Source organism: Salvelinus namaycush, chromosome 16 (genome assembly GCF_016432855.1).
Source record: "Salvelinus namaycush isolate Seneca chromosome 16, SaNama_1.0, whole genome shotgun sequence".
Lineage (NCBI taxonomy): Eukaryota > Metazoa > Chordata > Actinopteri > Salmoniformes > Salmonidae > Salvelinus > Salvelinus namaycush.
In genome coordinates, this window is record NC_052322.1 from 13,596,416 (window position 1) to 13,621,198 (window position 24,783).

The window sequence follows — 24,783 nt, forward strand, 5'->3', positions numbered from 1 at the left end:
TCCAATAGAGCCCCATTGATGTGAATGGGGGTTTGTTTGGCCCTCCGTTTCCTGTAGTCCAAGATCAGCTCCTTTGTCTTGCTGACATTGAGGGAGAGGTTGTTGTCCTGGCAACACACTGCCAGGTCTCTGACCTCCTCCCTATAGGCTGTCTCATCCTCGTCAGTGATCAGGCCTACCACCTTTGTGTCGTCTGCAAACTTAATGATGGTGTTGGAGTCATGCACGGCCACACAGTCGTGGGTAAACAGGGAGTACAAGATGGGACTAAGCACACACCCCTGAGGGCCCCCCGTGTTGATGGTCAGCGCGGAAGATTTGTTGTTGCCTACCCTCACCACCTGGGTGCGGCCCGTCAGGAAGTCCAGGATCCAGTTGCAGAAAGAGATGTTTAGTCCCAGGGTCCAAAGCTTAGTGGTAAGCTTGGGGGGGTGGCACTATGATGTTGAACGCTGAGCTGTAGTCTATGAACAGCATTCTCACGGAGGTGTTCCTTTTGTCCAGGTGGGAAAGGGAAGTGTGGAGTGCAATAGAGATGGCGTCATCTGTGGATCTGTCAGGCGGTATGCGAATTGGAGTGGGTCTAGTGTGTCTGGGATGGTGGCGTTGATATGACCAGCCTTTCAAATCATTTCATGGCTACAGATGTGAGTGCTACGGGGCAATAGTCATTTAGACAGGTTACCTTGGTGTTCTTGGGCACAGGGACTATGGTGGTCTGCTTGAAACGTAGATATTACAGACTGGGTCAGGGAGAGGTTGAAAATATCATTGAAGACACTTGCCAGCTGGTCACTGCATGCTCTGAGTATTTGTCCTAGTGATCCATCTGGCCCTGCGGCCTTATGAATGTTAACCTGTTTAAAAGGTCTTACTCAAATTGGCCATGGAAAGTGTGATCACACAATCGTCCGGAACAGCTGGTGCTCTTATGCATGGTTCAGTGTTGCTTGCCTTGATGGGAGCATAGGAGGTATTTAGCTCGTCTGGTAAGCTTGCGTCACCGGGCAGCTCGTGTCTGGGTTTCCTTTTGTAATCCGTAATAGTTTGCAAGCCTTGCTACATCCGACAAGCATCAAAGCCGGTGTAGTAGAATTCAATCTTAGTCCTGTATTGATGCTTTGCCTGTTTGATGGTTCGTCGGAGGGCATAGCGCAATTTCTTATAAGCATCTGGATTAGTGTCCTGCTCCTTGAAAGTGGCAGCTCTAGTTAAGTGCGGATGTTGCCTGTAATCCATGGCTTCTGGTTGGGATTTGTTCGAAAGGTTACTGTGTGAGCCACGTTGTCGATGCACTTATTAATTGTGACCGACCTGCTCAAATCGGTCTTATGTATAAAAATTTGAAACAGTGTTTTTTTTTACATTTTTGGATAAAAGTAGAGACTCAAAATGGTATATCATACACTACAGTTGAGGAACAATGGGAAAGTAATTTTGCTTTGAAAGTTGAACTTGTAAACTCTCTTTTGAGAAAATAGTCTTTGAATATTTTGGTACTACTACTGGAGAGGCCTTCTTTGTCTAGACCCATTCAGCATCGTTCACACCCTCTTAAGCTTTAGCCCCACCCATCTCTTTAAGGGTTAATCCGAGCATTCTGTACAAACAGCCTAGTGGTTAGAGCATTGGGCCAGTAACCGAAAGGTTGCTAGATCAAATCCCGGAGCTGACAAAGTAGAAATATCTTGTTCTGCCCCTGAACTAGGCTGTCATTGTAAATAAGAATTTGTTCTTAAGGAACATTCCCAATTTTCGCCTAAAATGACATACCCAATTCTAACTGCCCTGAAGCAAGGATATGCATATTCTTGGTACCATTTGAAAGGAAACACTTTGAAGTTCATGGAAATGTGAAAGGAATGTAGTAGAATATAACACAATAGATCTGGTACAAGATAATACAAAGGGGAAAAAAACGTTTTTATTTTATTTATTTTTGTACCATCATCTTTGAAATGCAATAGAAAGGCCATAATGTATTATTCCAGCCCAGGAGCAATTAAGATTTTGGCCACTAGATGGCATCAGTGTATGTGCAAAGGTTTAGACTGATCCAATGAACCATTGCATTTCTGTTCAAAATGTTGACTCAAGACTGCCCAAATGTGCCGAATTTGTTTATTAATAACATTTCATGTCGTAAAATTGTGCACTCAAACAATAGCATTGTTTTCTTTCACTGTAATAGTTACTGTAAATTGGACAGTGTAGTTAGATTAACAAGAATTGAAGCTTTCTGCCAATATCAGATATGTCTATGTCCTTGGAATTTTTTGGGTTACTTACAACCTCGTGCTAATTGCATTAGCCTACGTTAACTCAAGGTTAAAAAAATAAATAAAAAATAACAGCAGTCAAGCACCAAAGCTAACTTGCTAGCTACATCCAGATACAAATGAGAGAACAGCTCACTGAACATTATTCACTCTAGTAGAGCTGGTTAGGCTGTTATGTTATCCAGAGCGTTGGTGACTGTAACTGTGCTTCCAGTTTGTCCGTTCGTAAATTCAGAGCATTTCGCTCTCGGAGTGTTCAGAGCCCAACCTGGACGCTCTGGCCGATGAGTAGGGTTGAGCCGAACGTTCTGACCTCACAACGGCAGTCAAGCACCCAAGCTAACTGGCTAACATTGGCTAGCTTGCTAGCTACTTCCAGACACATAATGACAGAACACCCCACTTTGACTATTTTACTCGCCCTAGCAGAGCTGGTTAGGCTGTTTTCATGTTATCCAGAGCGTTGGTGACTGTAACTGTGCTGCTGGAAACAATTTAATTACACTTTTTTGCTGACGTTTACTGACACCGGCCATATTCAGCGGGTGTTGAGCGTTCGTAAATTCATCAGTTATTCTGCGCTCTGGCACACTCAGATGAGTCTTTTGTTAAGACATGTAGCTAGCTAGCTAGGTAAACAATGAACCATAATCCCATCTCTTGATGTTACTACCCTGCATGAATCTGCAGGTAGCTAACCAACCAGGTTCAATGTTAGCTAGCTAACATTAGGCTATAACTAGTGGCTCTGAGATACGAATTATAAGATCATACACGTAACGTTAGCTAGTGAGCCAGCCAGCTAACATTAGCTAGCGAACAGTACACTAATGTCAAATAAAACAACTTTCTGTCAAAATTACAAACGTGTAATATCTGAAAATATAGATAGCTAGACTATCTTACCCGTATACATCATGGAAGGACGAGTCTCCTGTTGGATGCCATGGTTGCCCTTAGTTTGAAGATGTAATCCGGAGACAAGTGTTTTCTCCATCTCCCGAGCTATCATACTCGAATTCCACTGCTTTCAAAACTCGGTTCACCAGAAAGTGGAGCCCATACATGTAACGTTAGCTAGCAAGCCAGCCAGCTAACGTTAGCTAGCTAACAGTACACTTTAACTTGACATTAGGTTATGCAGTTTAAACTACTCAATACATTTTATAGAAAGCCACGTTAGACAGGTTTATCTACATACTGACTAGCTCAAATAGACAGAAGCGTGCTTTATGGCAGACCAATCCAAGCTCATCTCTCGGCATGCTCAGCCCACTCATTATCTCAGCCAATCATAGCTAGCGGAAAGGTTGAAACTTTTTCTATGGCTAGACCAACTAGGCTCATAATTTAACAATTTTATTTGTATTTACAGCATACAAGTTTGTTATTAAGGCACATGAAATTTCACATGTTTGAGAAGGCATTTCTGCCAAAAACATATTTTGAGAAAAAAATATGGTTTTTTTGTAAGCAGGAATCAGGAGGATAAAGTTAGGGTCAGATTTGCCATATGGAGGGCAAGGGAGATTAAAGGTGATTAAACGTTTTTTCGTATCTAGTTGCACAGGTGGCTTGTTAGTAGAAATGAGGTAAGGCTGCATTAAAATCACCTGCCACTAGGAGCATTTTGTTGTTTGCTTATGGCCTTATACAGCTCGTTGAGTGCGGTCTTAGTGCCAGCATCAGTTTGTGGTGGTAAATAGACAGCTACGCAAAATATAGATGAAAACTCTCTTGGTAAATAGTATGGTCTACAGCTTATCATTAGGTATTCTATCTCAGGCAAGCAGAACCTCAAGACTTCCTTAATATTAGAGATTTGGGCCTGGTCTGGGATGAGCCGTATGTTCTTCGGCGCCGACTGTTGAAGTAGAAATCCTCATCCAAATCAAGGTTAGTGATCGCCGTTCTGATGTCCAGAAGCTCTTTTTGGTCATAGGAAACGATGGCGTGAACAATTTCGCATTGCTTGCTCTTTGAGGTTTTAGGCTGGGTTCTGTATTTGTGACATCTGCTGATGTAAAAAGAGCTTTATAAATACATTTGATTTGATTAAAACATGATGTACAAAAAAAGTTAAGATCAGCTAAAAAACACACACAATACAGCACAATTGGTCCGGAGCCCGTAAAAACGCCTACTATTCCCTTCAGCGCCATTCTACGATAACAATTCTACTACATCCATTCTACTACATCCATTCTGCTACAACAATTCTACTACATCCATTCTGCTACATCCATTCTACTACATCCATTCTGCTACATCCATTCTACTACATCCATTCTACTACATCCATTCTACTACATCCATTCTACTACATCCATTCTACTACATCCATTCTGCTACATCCATTCTACTACAACAATTCTACTACATCCATTCTGCTACATCCATTCTACTACATCCATTCTACTACATCCATTCTGCTACATCCATTCTACTACATCCATTCTACTACAACAATTCTACTACATCCATTCTACTACAACAATTCTACTACATCCATTCTACTACATCCATTCTACTACATCCATTCTACTACATCCATTCTACTACATCCATTCTACTACATCAATTCTGCTACAACAATTCTGCTACATCCATTCTACTACATCCATTCTACTACATCCATTCTACTACATCCATTCTACTACATCCATTCTACTACATCAATTCTACTACAACAATTCTACTACATCAATTCTACTACAACAATTCTACTACATCCATTCTACTACATCCATTCTGCTACATCCATTCTGCTACATCCATTCTACTACATCCATTCTACCACATCAATTCTACTACATCCATTCTGCTACATCCATTCTGCTACATCCATTCTGCTACATCCATTCTGCTACATCCATTCTACTACATCAATTCTACTACATCCATTCTACTACATCCATTCTGCTACATCCATTCTACTACATCCATTCTGCTACATCCATTCTACTACATCCATTCTACTACATCCATTCTACTACATCCATTCTGCTACATCCATTCTGCTACATCCATTCTGCTACATCCATTCTACTACATCCATTCTACTACATCCATTCTGCTACATCCATTCTCCTACATCCATTCTACTACATCCATTCTACTACATCCATTCTGCTACATCCATTCTGCTACATCCATTCTGCTACATCCATTCTGCTACATCCATTCTCCTACATCCATTCTACTACATCCATTCTACTACATACATTCTGCTACATCCATTCTACTACATCCATTCTGCTACATCCATTCTGCTACATCCATTCTCCTACATCCATTCTACTACATCCATTCTACTACATCCATTCTGCTACATCCATTCTGCTACATCCATTCTCCTACATCCATTCTACTACTTCCATTCTGCTACATCCATTCTGCTACATCCATTCTCCTACATCCATTCTGCTACATCCATTCTACTACATCCATTCTGCTACATCCATTCTACTACATCCATTCTGCTACATCCATTCTACTACATCCATTCTACTACATCCATTCTACTACATCCATTCTGCTACATCCATTCTGCTACATCCATTCTACTACATCCATTCTACTACATCCATTCTACTACATCCATTCTGCTACATCCATTCTGCTACATCCATTCTACTACATCCATTCTGCTACATCCATTCTACTACATCCATTCTGCTACATCCATTCTGCTACATCCATTCTGCTACATCCATTCTGCTACATCCATTCTACTACATCCATTCTGCTACATCCATTCTCCTACATCCATTCTACTACATCCATTCTACTACATCCATTCTGCTACATCCATTCTACTACATCCATTCTACTACATCCATTCTACTACATCCATTCTACTACATCCATTCTGCTACATCCATTCTGCTACATCCATTCTGCTACATCCATTCTACTACATCCATTCTGCTACATCCATTCTGCTACATCCATTCTACTACATCCATTCTACTACATCCATTCTACTACATCCATTCTGCTACATCCATTCTACTACATCCATTCTGCTACATCCATTCTACTACATCCATTCTACTACATCAATTCTACTACATCCATTCTACTACATCAATTCTACTACAACAATTCTACTACATCAATTCTACTACATCCATTCTACTACATCCATTCTACTACATCAATTCTACTACAACAATTCTACTACATCCATTCTGCTACATCAATTCTACTACATCCATTCTACTACATCCATTCTACTACATCCATTCTACTACATCCATTCTGCTACATCCATTCTACTACAACAATTCTACTACATCCATTCTGCTACATCCATTCTACTACATCCATTCTACTACATCCATTCTACTACATCCATTCTACTACATCCATTCTACTACATCCATTCTGCTACATCCATTCTACTACAACAATTCTACTACATCCATTCTGCTACATCCATTCTACTACATCCATTCTACTACATCCATTCTGCTACATCCATTCTACTACATCCATTCTACTACAACAATTCTACTACATCCATTCTACTACAACAATTCTACTACATCCATTCTACTACATCCATTCTACTACATCCATTCTACTACATCCATTCTACTACATCAATTCTGCTACAACAATTCTGCTACATCCATTCTACTACATCCATTCTACTACATCCATTCTACTACATCCATTCTACTACATCAATTCTACTACAACAATTCTACTACATCAATTCTACTACAACAATTCTACTACATCCATTCTACTACATCCATTCTGCTACATCCATTCTGCTACATCCATTCTACTACATCCATTCTACCACATCAATTCTACTACATCCATTCTGCTACATCCATTCTGCTACATCCATTCTGCTACATCCATTCTGCTACATCCATTCTACTACATCAATTCTACTACATCCATTCTACTACATCCATTCTGCTACATCCATTCTACTACATCCATTCTGCTACATCCATTCTACTACATCCATTCTACTACATCCATTCTACTACATCCATTCTGCTACATCCATTCTGCTACATCCATTCTGCTACATCCATTCTACTACATCCATTCTACTACATCCATTCTGCTACATCCATTCTCCTACATCCATTCTACTACATCCATTCTACTACATCCATTCTGCTACATCCATTCTGCTACATCCATTCTGCTACATCCATTCTGCTACATCCATTCTCCTACATCCATTCTACTACATCCATTCTACTACATACATTCTGCTACATCCATTCTACTACATCCATTCTGCTACATCCATTCTGCTACATCCATTCTCCTACATCCATTCTACTACATCCATTCTACTACATCCATTCTGCTACATCCATTCTGCTACATCCATTCTCCTACATCCATTCTACTACTTCCATTCTGCTACATCCATTCTGCTACATCCATTCTCCTACATCCATTCTGCTACATCCATTCTACTACATCCATTCTGCTACATCCATTCTACTACATCCATTCTGCTACATCCATTCTACTACATCCATTCTACTACATCCATTCTACTACATCCATTCTGCTACATCCATTCTGCTACATCCATTCTACTACATCCATTCTACTACATCCATTCTACTACATCCATTCTGCTACATCCATTCTGCTACATCCATTCTACTACATCCATTCTGCTACATCCATTCTACTACATCCATTCTGCTACATCCATTCTGCTACATCCATTCTGCTACATCCATTCTACTACATCCATTCTACTACATCCATTCTGCTACATCCATTCTCCTACATCCATTCTACTACATCCATTCTACTACATCCATTCTGCTACATCCATTCTACTACATCCATTCTACTACATCCATTCTACTACATCCATTCTGCTACATCCATTCTGCTACATCCATTCTGCTACATCCATTCTACTACATCCATTCTGCTACATCCATTCTGCTACATCCATTCTACTACATCCATTCTACTACATCCATTCTACTACATCCATTCTGCTACATCCATTCTACTACATCCATTCTGCTACATCCATTCTACTACATCCATTCTACTACATCAATTCTACTACATCCATTCTACTACATCAATTCTACTACAACAATTCTACTACATCAATTCTACTACATCCATTCTACTACATCCATTCTACTACATCAATTCTACTACAACAATTCTACTACATCCATTCTGCTACATCAATTCTACTACATCCATTCTACTACATCCATTCTACTACATCCATTCTACTACATCCATTCTGCTACATCCATTCTACTACAACAATTCTACTACATCCATTCTGCTACATCCATTCTACTACAACCATTCTACTACATCCATTCTACTACATCCATTCTACCACATCCATTCTACTACATCCATTCTACTACATCCATTCTACTACAACAATTCTACTACATCCATTCTACTACATCCATTCTACTACATCCATTCTGCTACATCCATTCTACTACATCCATTCTTCCACATCCATGTTTTCCTACAGTTAATCTTATCAATCCTTAGGGAAATTAACTGACCACTGTGGGCTGAGGGAGATATGAATAGCACTCCACAGATATGGAGGAATAACAATCACATAGGCCTTGAAGTATGTTGTTCTGGTCCTTCATGGCTCCTCTCTCTGTGTGGTCGGGTCTAACTCTGACCTTAATCGAAGGCTAGAGTCTGCTCCTCCCACATTCCCACCAGCACAGCACAGCATCAGCAAAGCACCACAGACTCTGTTTAGGCCCAGATCTCTTCTGTCACTGCTGTCCGGCTGACCCTGAGATGACAATGACAAAATGACCAACACACAGAGAGAAGCTGGACCAAAAACACAGAGAGAAGCAGAAACTCACTAAGGACTTAGAAAGCAATTCTTTGTCTTTAACTCCATGCAGAGACTAACTCCTTTTTCAAATAGCTTAGAAATACATAGTTACTCAGTCACTGCTGTCTCCCTAACCCTGAGATGACAAACACACAGATAAATGCTGGACCAAAATCTCAGCTGCAAGTAGAGACCAAGGACTTAGAAAGGGGAGCTATAATCTGGTTATAAATTCTTGCAGAACCTAGCTCCAAGTTAAAATACTTTACAAATGCATCCTTCCTTCCTCCCTTCATTGAAGTAGGCAAACAACTGATCTTGTGATCGGACATGACAGCATTGGTGAAAGCTGTATGGTGGAAACCCTTCATCCCAAACGTGTCAGTGAATACTTCAATGAAGGGAAAAAGGAAGGACTCATTTTTTATCAGAATTTGAATATGGCCTTTTGAGCAGAGACGCACGAGTATCACATTGTGGAAAACCTCTCCTGCCAACCAGCAGGTCGATCTGAGGACAACAGCAGCGTGTATTGTTGGACCTGAAATGACGATCTGAGTTCTTTGAGTTCTTTAAAGGAATGTATTGCACTACTAATGCTGTGTTGCCTTCAAAACAATGAAAGGCTTCTACAATGCTTGTCCTGTTAAGTAGCCTGGTCCCAGATGTGTTTGTGCTGACTTGGCAACTCCTATGTCAATCCTTTGGTCATTGTCAATTTCACGTGGGGTGTTGGCAAGACGGCACAAAGATATCTGGGACCGTGCTACCTATTAAAAGCTTGACCTCAGAGAAACAAACCGGTGAATTTGCAGTTCACACAATGGCACCATAACGTGGCAGCTTTTCTTGGCCTCTTTAATTCGGTGTGTTTATAGTTATGGGTCGTGTTTTATTAGGTATTAGAGTGTGATTTGTCACACAGTCAAAATAAACTGTGGGGTCTGGGAGGAGGTAGAGGGTGCTAAGGGAGGGAGGGAGAGAGCACGCGAGAGAGACGGCTTAGCTGTCGGATGACAGCTATTGGTATGGAAAGATCACAGCTGACATCAGTTTAATCAGTCTAATCTAATGTAATTCAGTGTTGTTGTCAGATTATTGGAGTGACAGGTTGGTTGTTAGGGATAGAGGGCAAGGTGGAGGGTGTAGCTGTTTTTCTCTTCCTCTCTTTCTCTCACTCTCTGTCGCTGGGAAGCCAGTCTCTCGCTCTCTTTCTGCCTGTCTTTCTCACTCTCGCTCTCTCTTTCTGCCTCAGTCTCTGCCATACTCTCTGGTCCCGAGTTGCTCAGTTGGTAGAGCATGTTGCCTGCAATGCCAGGGCTGTGGGTTTGATTCCCACGGGGGACCAGTACAGAGGGGGACAGAAGTATGAAGTGTATGCAGTCACTACCGTAAGTCACACTGGATAAAAGCATCTGCTAAATGACTCAAGTGTAAATACTCCTCTCTCTCTTTCGGCCTCAGTCTCTGCCCATCTCCTCTGTCTCTCCACCCGGGACTTTCCATTCCCTCACTCTGTCCATCTCCGTCCCTCCCTGAATCAAACACTTCGTAATTAAATAACTGGGGCATATTCTGAATCTGGTGTTGGCATTTGATAAAGGTTATACTGACCATTATTTCCCCAGGGAAACACAGAGCAGGTGTCATCAAACAAAGCTGAAACAATAACATAGAAACTGATAAAGGACAGGGACCAACAGACATCATACGGTGTTATAACTCCTAACTGAAGGGCTCTGCCTTTCTTCTTCCTAAGTTTGTTTCATATCTTTCTCGTGGCTTTGTTTCCACTTACCCCCAAGAACTAAAACCATTTCCACGCTACTGAGTCAAACAGAGCCGAGCCAAATTGAGCTGTACTGGACTGGCCTGCGTACACATTCCACCATACTTGAAAGGACAATGTGAAAATGAAATACCTCAGCCAACCTAGTACAGTTTGGGTCGCCACAATAGTGAAACATGTTTATGAGGGCAGACTCTCTGGCAGTCTCTCTGCCTCACAGGGTGATCTGTCGCCTGCAGTCCTTCAGTCACACAGCCCTCTGCCCAGTCATATCAGAACTCCTAATTGAGGGCGAGGGGCTTAACATTCTGATGTGGCTGCCTTTCTTCATCCCAAAGGTGTTTTCATATCTCTCTTCTGACTTTAACCCACCACTAGAACCATGAGACATCATATGGTGTTGTGACAGAAGGACTGGACATTCTGAAGGGGTCTAATGGGTGACCACATAGCTCTAAAGGGGACTAAAACCAAACCAAGCTGTACTGATCTGGCCTGGTTATGCACCCACCATAGTTTCTAGAACTGTGGGTCGGCACAATACTGCAACAAGGTCTTAAGAGGCCAGTCTGACCGTCTATATAGCCTACAGCCTTGCAGTCACAGAGGTTTCAGTGTCCAACCACTCCAGCCTCAATTAATGAGGCTCTGAGAGAATTCCAGAGGGAAGCAGAGTCAAAACAAGCCTACCATGATCTAAATGTGAAAGCAGATACATGTGAAAGAATGCATTTTTCCATCCAAGACTCTTTCTTGTGACCCTGGAAGCCCAGTCATCTCCCTGAATGTCAGTGAGTGTGTGTGTCTCTCTCTCTCTCTCTCCCTAGCTGCGATTGTGTGTGCATGTGTGTATCCCAGTGCACTCAGTGTTTGATGCAGTCTCACAATACCAGTTTCACAACATCAGTTCCATGGATGGGGACATCCAGGGCCTGTGAGGGCCAGCAGCTGTGGTCCCAGCTGGGGTATGTAGCAGTTGGAGGAGCCTTGTCTGGAGGATGAAGAATGGGTGGGTGGGTCTAGCTGGGCGGTCACTGTAGTTCACATAGTGGGGTCCATAGGATAACATACACACATGCTACGCAAAGACACACACATAGGCACGTACAAATACACACAGATGCACTCGTGTGAAAACACACACACAGACACTGTGGGCTGTGGTCAGGGAGGGTGAGAGGAGAGAAAAATAATTCCCATGCTTGAGCAGAACTTGGCTACTACCATGCAGTTCCGTGTGATGGTCGAAACAGATTGTTTTACTGTGTAAAATCTGTTTGTTTGGTCTGATTTTCAGACGTTACAGTTCCGTGTGACGGTCGATGCAGATTGTTTTACTGTGTAAAGTCTGTTTGTTTGGTCTGATTTTCAGACTTTACAGTTCTGTTTCCTCTACTGGGACTTTGAGATATGACTATTGAACCTCAGTTATCAATGAATGTGCAATGTGTTCTATTGAAATATATAATATATTGAAGGTTGAGTATCTTTTCAGAGAATTTCATGGAAGTGTGCTAATAATAGACATTCCAGTTGAGATATTTGTTTGTGAGATGGATTATATGGGCTTGTTGTTACTGTACTGTACTAAGATCAGTTACTGGCCCTTGGGGGACTGTGAAGGAAAAGCCTGGGGCTGAGTTGTGGTCAGTGGTTCTCCAGAGAGAAGGTCTTTAGCTCTCTGGGGTTTGGAAGAGAGCAGACGGGTTTGGCTGGGCCTGTACTATACAGGGACAAGAAGAGGCCAAGCCGTGGCCCTCCTCCTCCTCCTTCTTCCTCCTACTCCTCTTTCTCATCCACCACCTCCTTCTCCTCCTCCTTCTTCACCTCCCCCTTCTCTGACTCCCCTCCCTCCCTCTCTAATGAGGGCCCTAGTAAGCCACCCGCCAAGCTGCGCCCAGTGTGCTTATGGTGTGCTTACAGTGTGCTTAATCCACACACCCAAGGTTATTTAAAGAGATGACTTTCATTTGAGGGCTATAGTTACATTACTGCATGCATACTGTAGAGTAGTGTTGAATAACAGGAAGTTGATCCTGTTATGATTCAGGGATATGATTAAGGGATATGATTATGACTAAAAAATTAGCCTGACACAGACGTCTCGTCCACAGCAAAGGTCTTCAGGGCACTCTGCATTCTTCATATCATGTCTTATTCATTCAATTCTTCAATATACGTTGTCTGGGACTTTGATGACAAAGTCATCTGGATCTGGATCTCATACACTACTCACATAAACTATACACGGCTACCAATCACTGCAATATCCTAATGTGATGTTGGTTGTAAAACGGAAGAGTTGAACTGTAGTCTATAACTTTTACCCCCCACACCGTACAGCAGAAATGTTTATTTGCTAGTGTAAGTCGACAGCTCTTCCACCCAGGCTGAGTGACGCTTGGGAGCCTGCGTGTGTATCTGAGTCATAGTTAATACGGAGTCCAGGAGGAGAGGAGAAGGCACCATGCTGCATTATAAATGATGCTGAGTGCTCGTTAGAACAGTGTTGGGTTTCTCCATTCATGAATCATTAACGCTAGAATCCTTAGTTGCTACATCCATTTTTGGACTTATAAATTAATCATATACACTAAGTATACCAAGCATTAGGAGCACCTTCCTCCCCATACTCAACAGTTTGCCGTGTGTATCAAGAATGGTCCACCACCCAAAGGACATCCAGCCAACTTGACACAATTGTGGGAAGCATTGGAGCCCTACCCCCCCCCCCCCCCCCCACTCCCTTTTGCCCTCAGAGTAGCCTCAATTTGTCAGGGCATGGACTCTGAGCATTGACTCCTGTAACACAGCCAGGGAGGAGAGGGCTGGAGGGGAACCACACACAAGGGTTACACCCTACCTCTGACCCTGTACACAGGCCCCTTATCTCCTCCTGTAAACATAACAACTGACCACTCGAAGGGGGTACACCTTATCCCAGCACACCCCCCTGGTTACTGGCAGTACCATAACTAGCCAGCACTATGCGCATGTGTTCAAACAGTGTACTGTAGCTACCAAAGAGATCAAATGTTTTATTTCATCAGCTACTTTCTCTGAGTTTGTAACTAACATTTTATGCTTTATTTATTAGTGTCACGCCCTGACCTTAGAGATCCTTTAAATTCTCTATTTGGTTAGGTCAGGGTGTGACTAGGGTGGGCAATCTATGTTTTCTATTTCTTTGTTGGCCGGGTATGGTTCCCAATCAGAGGCAGCTGTCTATCGTTGTCTCTGATTGGGGATCATACTTAGGCAGCTTTTTCCCACCTGTAGTTTGTGGGATCTTGTTTTGGTACTGTGCTGTTTAGCCCTACTAAACTTTATGTTTCGTTTGTATTTGATGTTTTTCGGTGTTCATTGAATAAAGTAAGATGTACGCCTACCACGCTGCACCTTGGTCCATTCATTCAGACGAACGTGACAATTTATATTTAAAAATGTGGTATTGGTATGCTTTTTGTCTAGGGTTTTGGCTCATATGTGTTGAATTTATTGTTAGTGAACATTTATTAATTTGTTTTGTCCTTCCAGGACAATGGCACTAGTTTAGCACATGGTTTTTAAAAGCATTTTTGGATGAGGCAGTAGTCCCCCTTGAGCAACTTTTACTATGTTATTGAAAACACATCTCTTTGGTTCTCCCTCCGCATTAAATTGTAATGACCTTTAAACAAAGGTAACTTTTTTTTTTTAAATAAGAAAAAAATAAGGCAGCTATACATGTTTTTTCCTTAAAATAAGCCATCTCTATCCCTACTTCTGCCTCTTTCCCTATCACTTCTTATCTTGTCTTTTATCCAGCTATCGGCCAATCATCCCTCTCTTTCTTCCATTCCTGTCTGTATTCCCATATAGAGAGCCAGCTACAGGGTGGATTGATGGTACACGTCTGGTATCTTCTAACGCATCAGAGGAGAATGGATGCCTATCTGATTAACCATCCCCCCTGGTCTCAGCTGTCTAGCCCACACCATCCTCACTCTTTAATTATCATGCTGAATAACAACATTATTATACTGAGGACAACTTTAAAGCATCTGGTTGTAGTTTGTAGTCGGTGTGTGTGTATGTGGGTGCGTGTGTATGTGGGCTTGTGTGTGGGTGCGTGTGCGCTCGTGTGCAACTGTGTTATTTTCTCTACTGGCCTTTTAAATTGGAGTTATCCATCTGTAATTGGAGTTATCCATCTGTAATTGGAGTTATCATCTGTAATTTGAGTTATCCATCTGTAATTGGAGTTATCCATCTGTAATTGGAGTTATCCATCTGTAATTTGAGTTATCCATCTGTAATTGGAGGTATCCATCTGTAATTGGAGGTATCCATCTGTAATTGGAGTTATCCATCTGTAATTGGAGTTATCATCTGTAATTTGAGTTATCCATCTGTAATTGGAGTTATCCATCTGTAATTTGAGTTATCCATCTGTAATTGGAGTTATCCGTCTGTAATTTGAGTTATCCATCTGTAATTGGAGGTATCCATCTGTAATTGGAGGTATCCATCTGTAATTGGAGTTATCCATCTGTAATTGGAGTTATCATCTGTAATTTGAGTTATCCATCTGTAATTTGAGTTATCCATCTGTAATTGGAGGTATCCATCTGTAATTGGAGGTATCCATCTGTAATTGGAGTTATCATCTGTAATTTGAGTTATCCATCTGTAATTTGAGTTATCCATCTGTAATTGGAGTTATCCATCTGTAATTGGAGTTATCCATCTGTAATTGGAGTTATCCATCTGTAATTGGGAAAAGCCTGATCAATTGAGGATCCAATTCTTTTTTCTGGAGGCTGGGAATCAATGCGAAATGTCTGCCGAAACATGTTTGAAACATGAAAAGCTGAGCCGAGTTTGAGGGGGTAAACCATAGGAATCAAATTCAATACCCAAAGGGCAATCAAAGACACAAATACATGGGTATTACAATGCATAAACAATAAAGACATTCATGTTAAAAGCACTAGTGGAATCCATTGCATTAAATGGAATGTATTCTAAAACATACGGTACCTAATGCTGAGACCTAGTTGAACTCGGTTTCAGGGGGGGACCACCCGAAGGAGTGACTGTGGTGAATAAGCAGGAAGAGTATTGAAATGATGCATTGAAATGAAAGTTCTTAACAGCATAGCTCTCCTCCAGCCCATAGAGGATCATGAAATCCCCTATTACGATCTCTCATCCCCTCCTCCCTCCTTCTCTCTTTAGCCTAACATGAACCACATGCAGGATGCTATGGGATCAACTTCAATACTATTCCATGAGGCACGGTCGGAGGCCAGCGCTCTTCCATCGGCGTGCTGACGTATTGTGGTGGTGGTGTGTGTGTGTGTGTGTGTGTGTGTGTGTGTGTGTGTGTGTGTGTGTGTGTGTGTGTACTTCGAGAGATCTGACAGAAGGGGGTACGAGGAGTGTGTTTAAGGGCCTGTGTATGTACATGTCTGTAGGCGCTTGTGTGTGAGCGTGCACGTGCGTGTTTTATGTGTTGTCATTTTCTAGAACAATCTAAGAGGGTAAAGTTCAGCTTTACGATCACACCCTCTCTCCTTCCTCTGCTCTGATGTTGCTAGCGGTTAGAGCGTTGGGCCAGTAATCCAAAGGTCGCTAGTTTTAATACCGGAGCCGACAAGCTCAACAATCTGCCGAGGTGCCCTTGAGCAAGGCACTTAACGCTCATTTGCTCCAGGGGTGCAGTACTACTATGGCTGACCCTGTAAAACAACACATTTCACTGCACCTATTTATGTGACAACAAAACATTATTTGTATTAATATTTTATATTTATATATATATATTTTTTTGTATGAACCCTCCCCTCCCAGCCGTAAACACCACTCACCCATCGCCCCACACAACCCCGACACACCCATCACCCTGCTCTTTGATGCAGCCGCGCTTTTTGTTCAAGATTGACTTCGAAATTGGACGTCTATCCATCCGTCCTGATGTCCAATGCCACTCCGACATGTCCAATGCCACTCCGACATGTCCAATGCCACTCCGACATGTCCAATGCCACTCCGGCATGTCCAATGCCACTCCGACATGTCCAATGCCACTCCGACATGTCCAATGCCACTCCGACATGTCCAATGCCACTCCGACATGTCCAATGCCACTCCAACATTGCTCGTCCTAATATTTATATATTTCTTAATTCCATTCTTTTACTTTTAGATTTGTGTGTATGGTTGTGAATTGTTAGACACTACTGCATTGTTGGAGCTAGGAACACAAGCACTTCGCCACACCTGCAATAACATCCGCTAAATATGTGTGACAAATAAAATTTTATTTTATTTTGATTTGATTTGATTTGAAGACATCGGGAAATCCATTCAAAGATGGCTACTAGGGGCAACAGTGAGCGCCATTCAAGAAGGCTTGGGTGTAATCCCATGACTTTGGATCAGAAGGAGGTGTGTTCGATCCCATGTTTTTCTTAACCCTATCCCACACCGTAACCCTTACCTTAACCATTCGGGATAACGCTAAACTTAGCCCTTCATTTTGAAATTTGAGGTTTGGAGAAATGGAACTATACAGAGCAGCAGGAACAACCCTCGGTGGCAAAAAAAACGTTGAAATTTGAGGTTTGGAGAAACGTGGATAAACGTCTAACTCCGCAGTGAGACTGTGAGAGCTTGTTGAGGAGGCGGAGTAATCCTGAAAAGGAAATTGAGCAGTTAAAGTCAATATTTGTGTTCTTCCCAAAAATAGTCCACCCTAGCCCCTTTAAGACCCATAATCCCACAGGGCTTTCATTCCCGTCCGACCCCCCCCCCCCCCCCCCACCTGCAGCCTGCAGCTACATCCTGTGGTCGGTGGTTGTGTGTGTGTGTCCTGTGGTGGCAGGGGTGGCAATGGTGACAATGTTGGTGGTGAAGGAGAGTTTGGTGCCCCAACTGAGGGGGGCCTGTGGGGCGGAGGGCAGAACTCTGAATTGCACCCCACCCACCCAAAGTTAGGGGGTCTTTATGGAACACCATCAAGTGGCTTGTCGGGTGAATACCAGAGGCATTGCAGCATGGGAGTGGCTGACCAGAAACATGTGTGTACTAGATGTACATCTGTGGGAGAGAGAGAGAGAGAGAGAGAGAGAGAGAGATCAAGTGTGTGTATGTGTGTGGGAGGAATAATGTGTGCCCTAGCATGAGTGTGTGTGTGTTTTGTGTTTGCAATGTTTTCCGTGGAACCCCTTTTCAAAACACACTTGTGCCACTTTCCCCCTGCTCCATCTCATTCTCAGCCAACAATAACAGGTGAAAAAACATCCATCCACTGCCAAGGGAGTATCTGTTTCCCATTTCTATCTCCTCTTCTTTCCTCCGAAACATTTTAATAAGATGAGACCAGGGGTGAGGGCCCTACGGGCCCTGGCCAAAAGCAGTGCACTAGAAAGTGAATATGGTGCCATTTGGGAAGCAATCCACATCACTGAGAGGAGAGGAAAACTCGGACACCTCAGAAGACCAAACATTGTGGTTTCTGTTCTGTCCCCAGACATTCATATATTCACTATATATTGTATATGCCATGTGTTTATATACTAGTATGTATACGTACATAGTTGGTTCTGTCCCTGGTTCCCCGCCTGCTTGGTCAAATCCTCCCTATGGGTTATTGCTGTAGTACAGATTAAAAGGAAGGAACCGTTCACAATTATAAGGTCGTACTGAATACTAAAATACTTCCCCATGGCAGGCCAGTGTTTTTCTTTTGGAATCCTTTACTTTAGTGAGATAAAATGGGGTTTGTGTGATCTTTGAACCAGCCAGTGGGTTGTAGTTGAAGTGGCCTCTGGCTTGGGTTGGGATGTGTTTGGTTATATGGTAAAAGAAAACACTTGACTTTGCTTCACCTCATACACACTTGAACAGCATCGTGGAAGTCTATTGTAAACACGTTATAGTTTCAGTCACATGCTTTACTCATTTTTTGTTTTGTTAACACTGCATTTTATTTGACAATGATTTCCCTTTGTGTTTCCTCTTTATAGACGAACCGCGCCCTCTGCCGTCACAGTTTAATGGGGGACCTCTGCTGGCCCTGCCTCCCCTCTCCACCTCTCCCACCACCGACTCCTCCCTTGCCCCCTCTGTGTGTCCCATGCTGACCTCCCCCACCCTCACTCCTCCTCCTCTGCTCCCCCAATCCTCTGACTCTCCCCTGAATTTCGGCACCACTAACCCAGACCAGAGTGGTGGTCCAGTGGCCCCTGTGGCTCCCGGGGCCCCGGCCGGCCCAGAGACAGAAGAGGACAAAGCTAAGAAACTCCTCTACTGCTCACTCTGCAAAGTAGCCGTCAACTCCCTTTCACAGCTGGAGGCTCACAACAAAGGTACGTAAATATACGTATGGACAGTGACATCTTCAGGTTACTAATCTCGGAGAGGACACGTGGCAGTCCTCTGAATAGTCAGTACTTAATGGAGAATTCCTTACCAACAGACCTGGGCTAATATAGTGTTTGTTTTCTTTCAAATACTTTGAGAGCTTGAGATTTAGCCTGTGTGGAGTGCCAGATGAAATAATGAAAGATTTAAACTCAGATCGAATCTCCTCTACCCATCTGCCTGGCCTGCGTCACCCTCATCAACACCACCATTTTCATTTCATCCAGCACATAGGGAAAATAAAATCCAAAAGGGGTAAGAGTTTCAAGTTCAAACACAGATGAGGGTGCTTCTATAACAAAAGTATCTTGATGACCAAATAAAGACTCTAGCCAAGCATAACCTCTACAACCAGAAACGTCCTTCCCAAATGGTTTTACTGTAGTGTCTGATCCAACATGCCCCTAGTAGCATATTTCTCCTCTTCTTCCTTCCTGTTTCTACACGTCCTCTATCACCCAGCCAGCGTAGCCGACACAGTCCAGTGACAGTACAAATAAGTCTTGATAATAATTCTATGAAGTTATTGAGTCTCCCACTCAAACATTCATGATGTATCTTGTGATATTGTAAGCGGATGCAGCAGAAAGCTGGTCTCTGTTGCCTCAGGCATTCAGCCTGAATAGGAAGCTGAGAAAGTCCTGTTAATGCTGGTAGATGAGGCCCTCTTAATGCTCCACCACTGGAGGAGTTTCTTTAAGCCTGTAAAACCACAAAGCTGTTATGAGGCCAGACCTGGGTTCAAATAGTATTTGTTTCCTCTCAACTCCATTCGGGCTCAACCTTCCACTCAGTCTCAGTGGCTTTGTTTTAAACCGGGGAAGCAGTTAACTTGCCCTCACTCCCTCTGTGTTCTGATTCATGTCACACACACACACACACACACACACACACACACACACACACACACACACACACACACACACACACACACACACACACACACACACACACACACACACACACACACACACACACACACACACACACACACACACACACACACACACACACACACACACACACACACACCCACCAGCCCCTACATATCACCATTACCACGCCACAGCAGTAAGGCAGTGTTGTTAAGGGAATGAGAATAGCCTTGGACTACCAGCCAGCCAGACATGATAATACACATCAATGAACAGCTTAATGTAGATTAAGTGTCCACCAATGGAGAAATAATCACTGATATCATTAGAGTAACCTCTGGAAGGCTTTTTGTAATAGATGTTTGATTGAGCCCCAGGGGCAGGACACAGAGATGAAGGAAAAAGACAAGATTGCTAGTTGATCGTGTAACAGAGGGCTCCCTCTCATCTCTTACAGTATGCATGTGCACTCAAGCACTAATTAAGTACGTACATGCAAACTCCCACAAAGATAATTTACGCTACACAGGCAGATATGAAACAATCAGAGATAAACGAAGACACTCAGATGTGTGTGTGACTCAGTAACAGCCCAAATCAACACACAGTCTGGAAGCAATATTCTCTCTTTCCCTAAATAATACTCAAACGTTACAGAGTCCAAAATAAAAAACACTTGTTGCACAGACAGAGAGACAGACAGTGTGTCTAGCGGTGCGACGAACATTACATCCAGAGAGGAGAGGTCAAGGTTATGGATGGAAGTGTATTCAACCGTAATCATACGTTTATACAATGGTTTCCTTTCTGTGTTTTTGTCTATTTTCATGTTTAGAAACTTCTCCTGTCTGTTTGCGTAGTGCTTTAGTTAATTGTAAACATGAGTCGAGCTCGACTCGCAGAGCACAAGTGAAAAACACCCCGAGGGGGTTCGTCCATTGTCGGCCCAGAATAGAACAAAGGCAGTAACAAAAGTGCACATTTTTGTCCACACATGAAATCAGTCATTCCAGACATCGCTCCCCCCCCCGACCTCCCCCCCGACCTCCCCCACTCCCCATGTTCTCCTGCTGTAACCTCTAACTCACTTCTCAAAGCTCAAAGATTTGGTAGAACAAGTTAAAGTCTGCGCCCCAAATGGCACCCTTCCCCTTATATAGTGCTCTACTTTTGACCAGGGCCCATAGGGAATAGGGTGCCATTTGGGACGTACATAAACCTCTCAGTCAGACTCAGTGCAACCAGACTGCTTGGGGGTTTGGGATTGGGGGCGGAGGGGGGAGGGGGGAGGACAGCGGGGGAGGAAGGAGTGGAGGCAGGGGCGGCAGAGGGTAGGACATGACTGGAATTTTTTCAACCAAGAGCAAAACATGCAATTAATTATAGGGACTATTTTGGCACAACGTCGTCAGTGCTGTCTGTCTGTGTAATCCTAACCATTCAAAAAATGTGAACACTCATATTTCTGCTCATGCGAGGCAGCTCACAGAACATACTGCACCATGCTCTTCCATTCTTTCAAGACCTAAAGCAGTTGATCTGGCTACGCACGAGTCGACTTCAATTTATAGATGTTGTTCTAGACAGTTGACCCCTGTAAGACATTCTTACAACCACCCACATGACCTCTCAGTCAAGCTAACCCTGACCCAGAACATTGAATTAGCTACCCTAACAGAACAGAGAGATCTAAAGATGTGTTTCAGTTCGGTGCCAACGTCAACGGTAACACTGCAGAGATTCTGAAAAACACCATCTTAAGTTACTTCCATAACTAACACTTCTGTAGACGACCGGCGTTACCTTATCACTGTGGCCCTCTAGTGGTGAATATATTACACTACACCTCCCAGTCCCATTCCACTAACTGAACGTGTGCTGAGTTAGAGATGATGATGATACGTTCCAGAGAGTCCATTAGGCTGGCTCTCTCGTTGTCATATTCTCCTTCACCATATGCTGTTCTGTGGTATGAGGGAAAGGATTCCAGATATACATGGGTGACGAGCTCTAGCAATTGAGATGGGGTTAGCATGAGCCATATAAGAGTTCAGCATAGCGTACATGTTAGTGTTTTTGGGGGTGATGTCATCCTGAACTAAAGACTTATTTTTGTGTCTTGACCAATCCTTTATGGGATCGTTAGACACCATTTTCTTTATGTCAATTAAAGAACACGTGTGTGTGTGTGTGTGTGTGTGCGTGCGTGCGTGCGTGTGTGTGTGTGTGTGTGTGTGTGTGTGTGTGTAGGTACCAAACACAAAACTATCCTGGAGGCTCGCAGTGGGCTGGGTCCCATTAAGGCGTACCCTCGACTGGGCCCCAAACTCCCGGGGGAGCTGGGAGGGGGGCCGCTGGACCCCAACACTCAGGAACGCACCTTCCACTGTGAGATTTGCAACGTGCGGGTCAACTCTGAACTGCAGCTCAAGCAGGTGAGAGAGATGGAAAGAAAGGGGGGACATCATACTGCATCTTTTCTTTCCTCTTAATCTCCTAACTAGAGACTACTGCTTTTGTTTACCTATCATTTGTACCTTATATATTGCAGTTAGGCTCCTTAGTCCAGAGCTCAGCTAGTTCAAATTCGCTAAACCCTTCCTTGTAAGCTCCACCATTACCCTGATTATACCTATTCAGATCTGCAAACGTTGAAGGGTTAGGGAGTTAGGGAGTAGTTTGGGACCGGCTGTTAGAGAATTCAAGAGGTCAGAGTTCAACCCTACCTGTCTGGCTGGCTGGCTGCTGTCTAACACTGCACCCTGTCTTTCTCTCGCTCTCTCTCCTAATCTCTCTCTCTCCCTCTCTCTCGCTCTCTCGCTCTCTCGCCCTGCAGCACATATCTAGTCGAAGGCACCGGGACGGAGTGGCAGGGAAACCCAACCCACTTCTCAGCCGACACAAGAAGCACAGGGGAGCTGACCTCACGGTAACTTTTCACCTCTACGACCACTATCGTGCCAGGGCTAGATCAGATTAACAATCAGCGCGTTTGACTGGATCAGCCTAGTAGTAATTTGGGACGCGAGGGGGATGGTAGATCAGTGATTCTGTAAAGTTCAAACTGCAATGTCGTCTATCTCAAACATGCACACAGTTAATTAACGAGAGGAGGTTTGGCTGTCTCCTGAGTAGCCAGTACTTAATGGTAAAGTAGATTTAGAGGAGGCTGCTGGGAGGAGATGTAGGAGGACGAGCTCATTGTCATGGCTGGAATGGAATCAATTGAATGGTACCAAACAAATAAAGACAACGTGTTTGTCTCCGTTCCATTAATTCATTCCAGCCATTACAATTAGCCCGTTCTCCTACAGCTCCTCCCATGAGCCTCCTCTGAGTAGATTCCTTACCAAAGCGCTGAAGATCCATTTTGTAGCTTGCTGGAAACATAGTTTGATCAGAAACCTCTGTGTTATGAGATCAAAGAGGTTCAAACAGAAATGGAATTTCTATATAAATTCCCCTGAATCCCTTGTGTTCACCTTCTGCCACTAAACGTTGTATCTGTCTCTCCCTCCCTCTCTTTCTCCCTCGCTCTCTGCCTCTCTCTCCCCTCAGTCCTCTCTGACCTTCTCTAAGGATCTCTCCAAATGTTTGGGGGCTGGGCTCTTGCCCAGTCCCCTGGCGGTCGCCGCAGCGATGGCCGCCGCCGCTTCCTCAAACCACCAATTGGCTCAGCTTCGCGCCGCAGCGTCTTCCGTCCACCACCCCTCACATCACCACCACCACCACCTATTACAGGGCCCGCCTCTCAGCCACGCCATCCTAAGACCCGCCCCCGGACCCATGCGTACCTCCCACGGGCCAATCCTCTTCTCTCCTTACTGACTCCACCCCCCTCCACCTCGGCCAGTCAGGAGCAGCCACTCCAAAAGCACACTGTGAAGAAAATAATCAACATAAACGACAAACAGCAATTGATAGGTTAAACAAATCATCGGTGAACAAATCAAACGTAAAAAACATCTAGAGGAGTAGAAAAGAAAGGGAAGAGGGCACCCTGACCTGAAACTCTCCCTCCATCTCATAGACGTGTGACTGCGAGTGATCGACTGATGGAGAGAGAGAGCGAGAGAGAGAGAGAGAGAGTGATAGGAGGAGCGATACACAGTATGCATTGGATAGACTCCCCTGTTCATCTCTCACCTCCCCACCTCCCTCTCCCCCACACACTGTGAGATCCATCACTGCATATAGCGATAGAACAAACTGATGAGACTGATCGCACACACACACACACACATATACACACACACACATATATACACACACACACACACACACACACACACACACACACACACACACACACACACACACACACACACACACATACGCACACGCACACACACACATCTACACACCCCTCCACTGCAGCTAACTATTCCAGTGCAGTATGTGCTGGGCCACACTATAAGTATGTATGGTTTCCTCATCATTCTGGTCTAACGTGTACTTAATGTACTATTCACCTCCACCTCCTCCTATGCACCTCCAAACCAAGAGAATATTGTTACTATAGTATGCCAGTACAGTAGGCTAGCTGCTTTTCAGTGGTCTTCTTCTTCGCTATTATAAACGTGTGTA

General features: G+C 43.6%; 1 protein-coding gene across 1 annotated transcript in view; it reads left to right on the forward strand.

The window, feature by feature from the left end:
- znf385a (zinc finger protein 385A) overlaps nucleotides 1–24,492 on the forward strand; it is a 37,812-nt gene extending 13,320 nt beyond the window's left edge. The window contains exons 4-7 of the mRNA XM_039010500.1: nucleotides 18,925–19,266; nucleotides 22,447–22,631; nucleotides 23,033–23,125; nucleotides 23,755–24,492. Coding sequence (XP_038866428.1) covers nucleotides 18,925–19,266; nucleotides 22,447–22,631; nucleotides 23,033–23,125; nucleotides 23,755–24,024 — 890 coding nt within the window. The 3' untranslated portion in view covers nucleotides 24,025–24,492. The remainder of the gene's footprint in view (nucleotides 1–18,924; nucleotides 19,267–22,446; nucleotides 22,632–23,032; nucleotides 23,126–23,754) is intronic.
- Nucleotides 24,493–24,783: the final 291 nt, after the last annotated feature.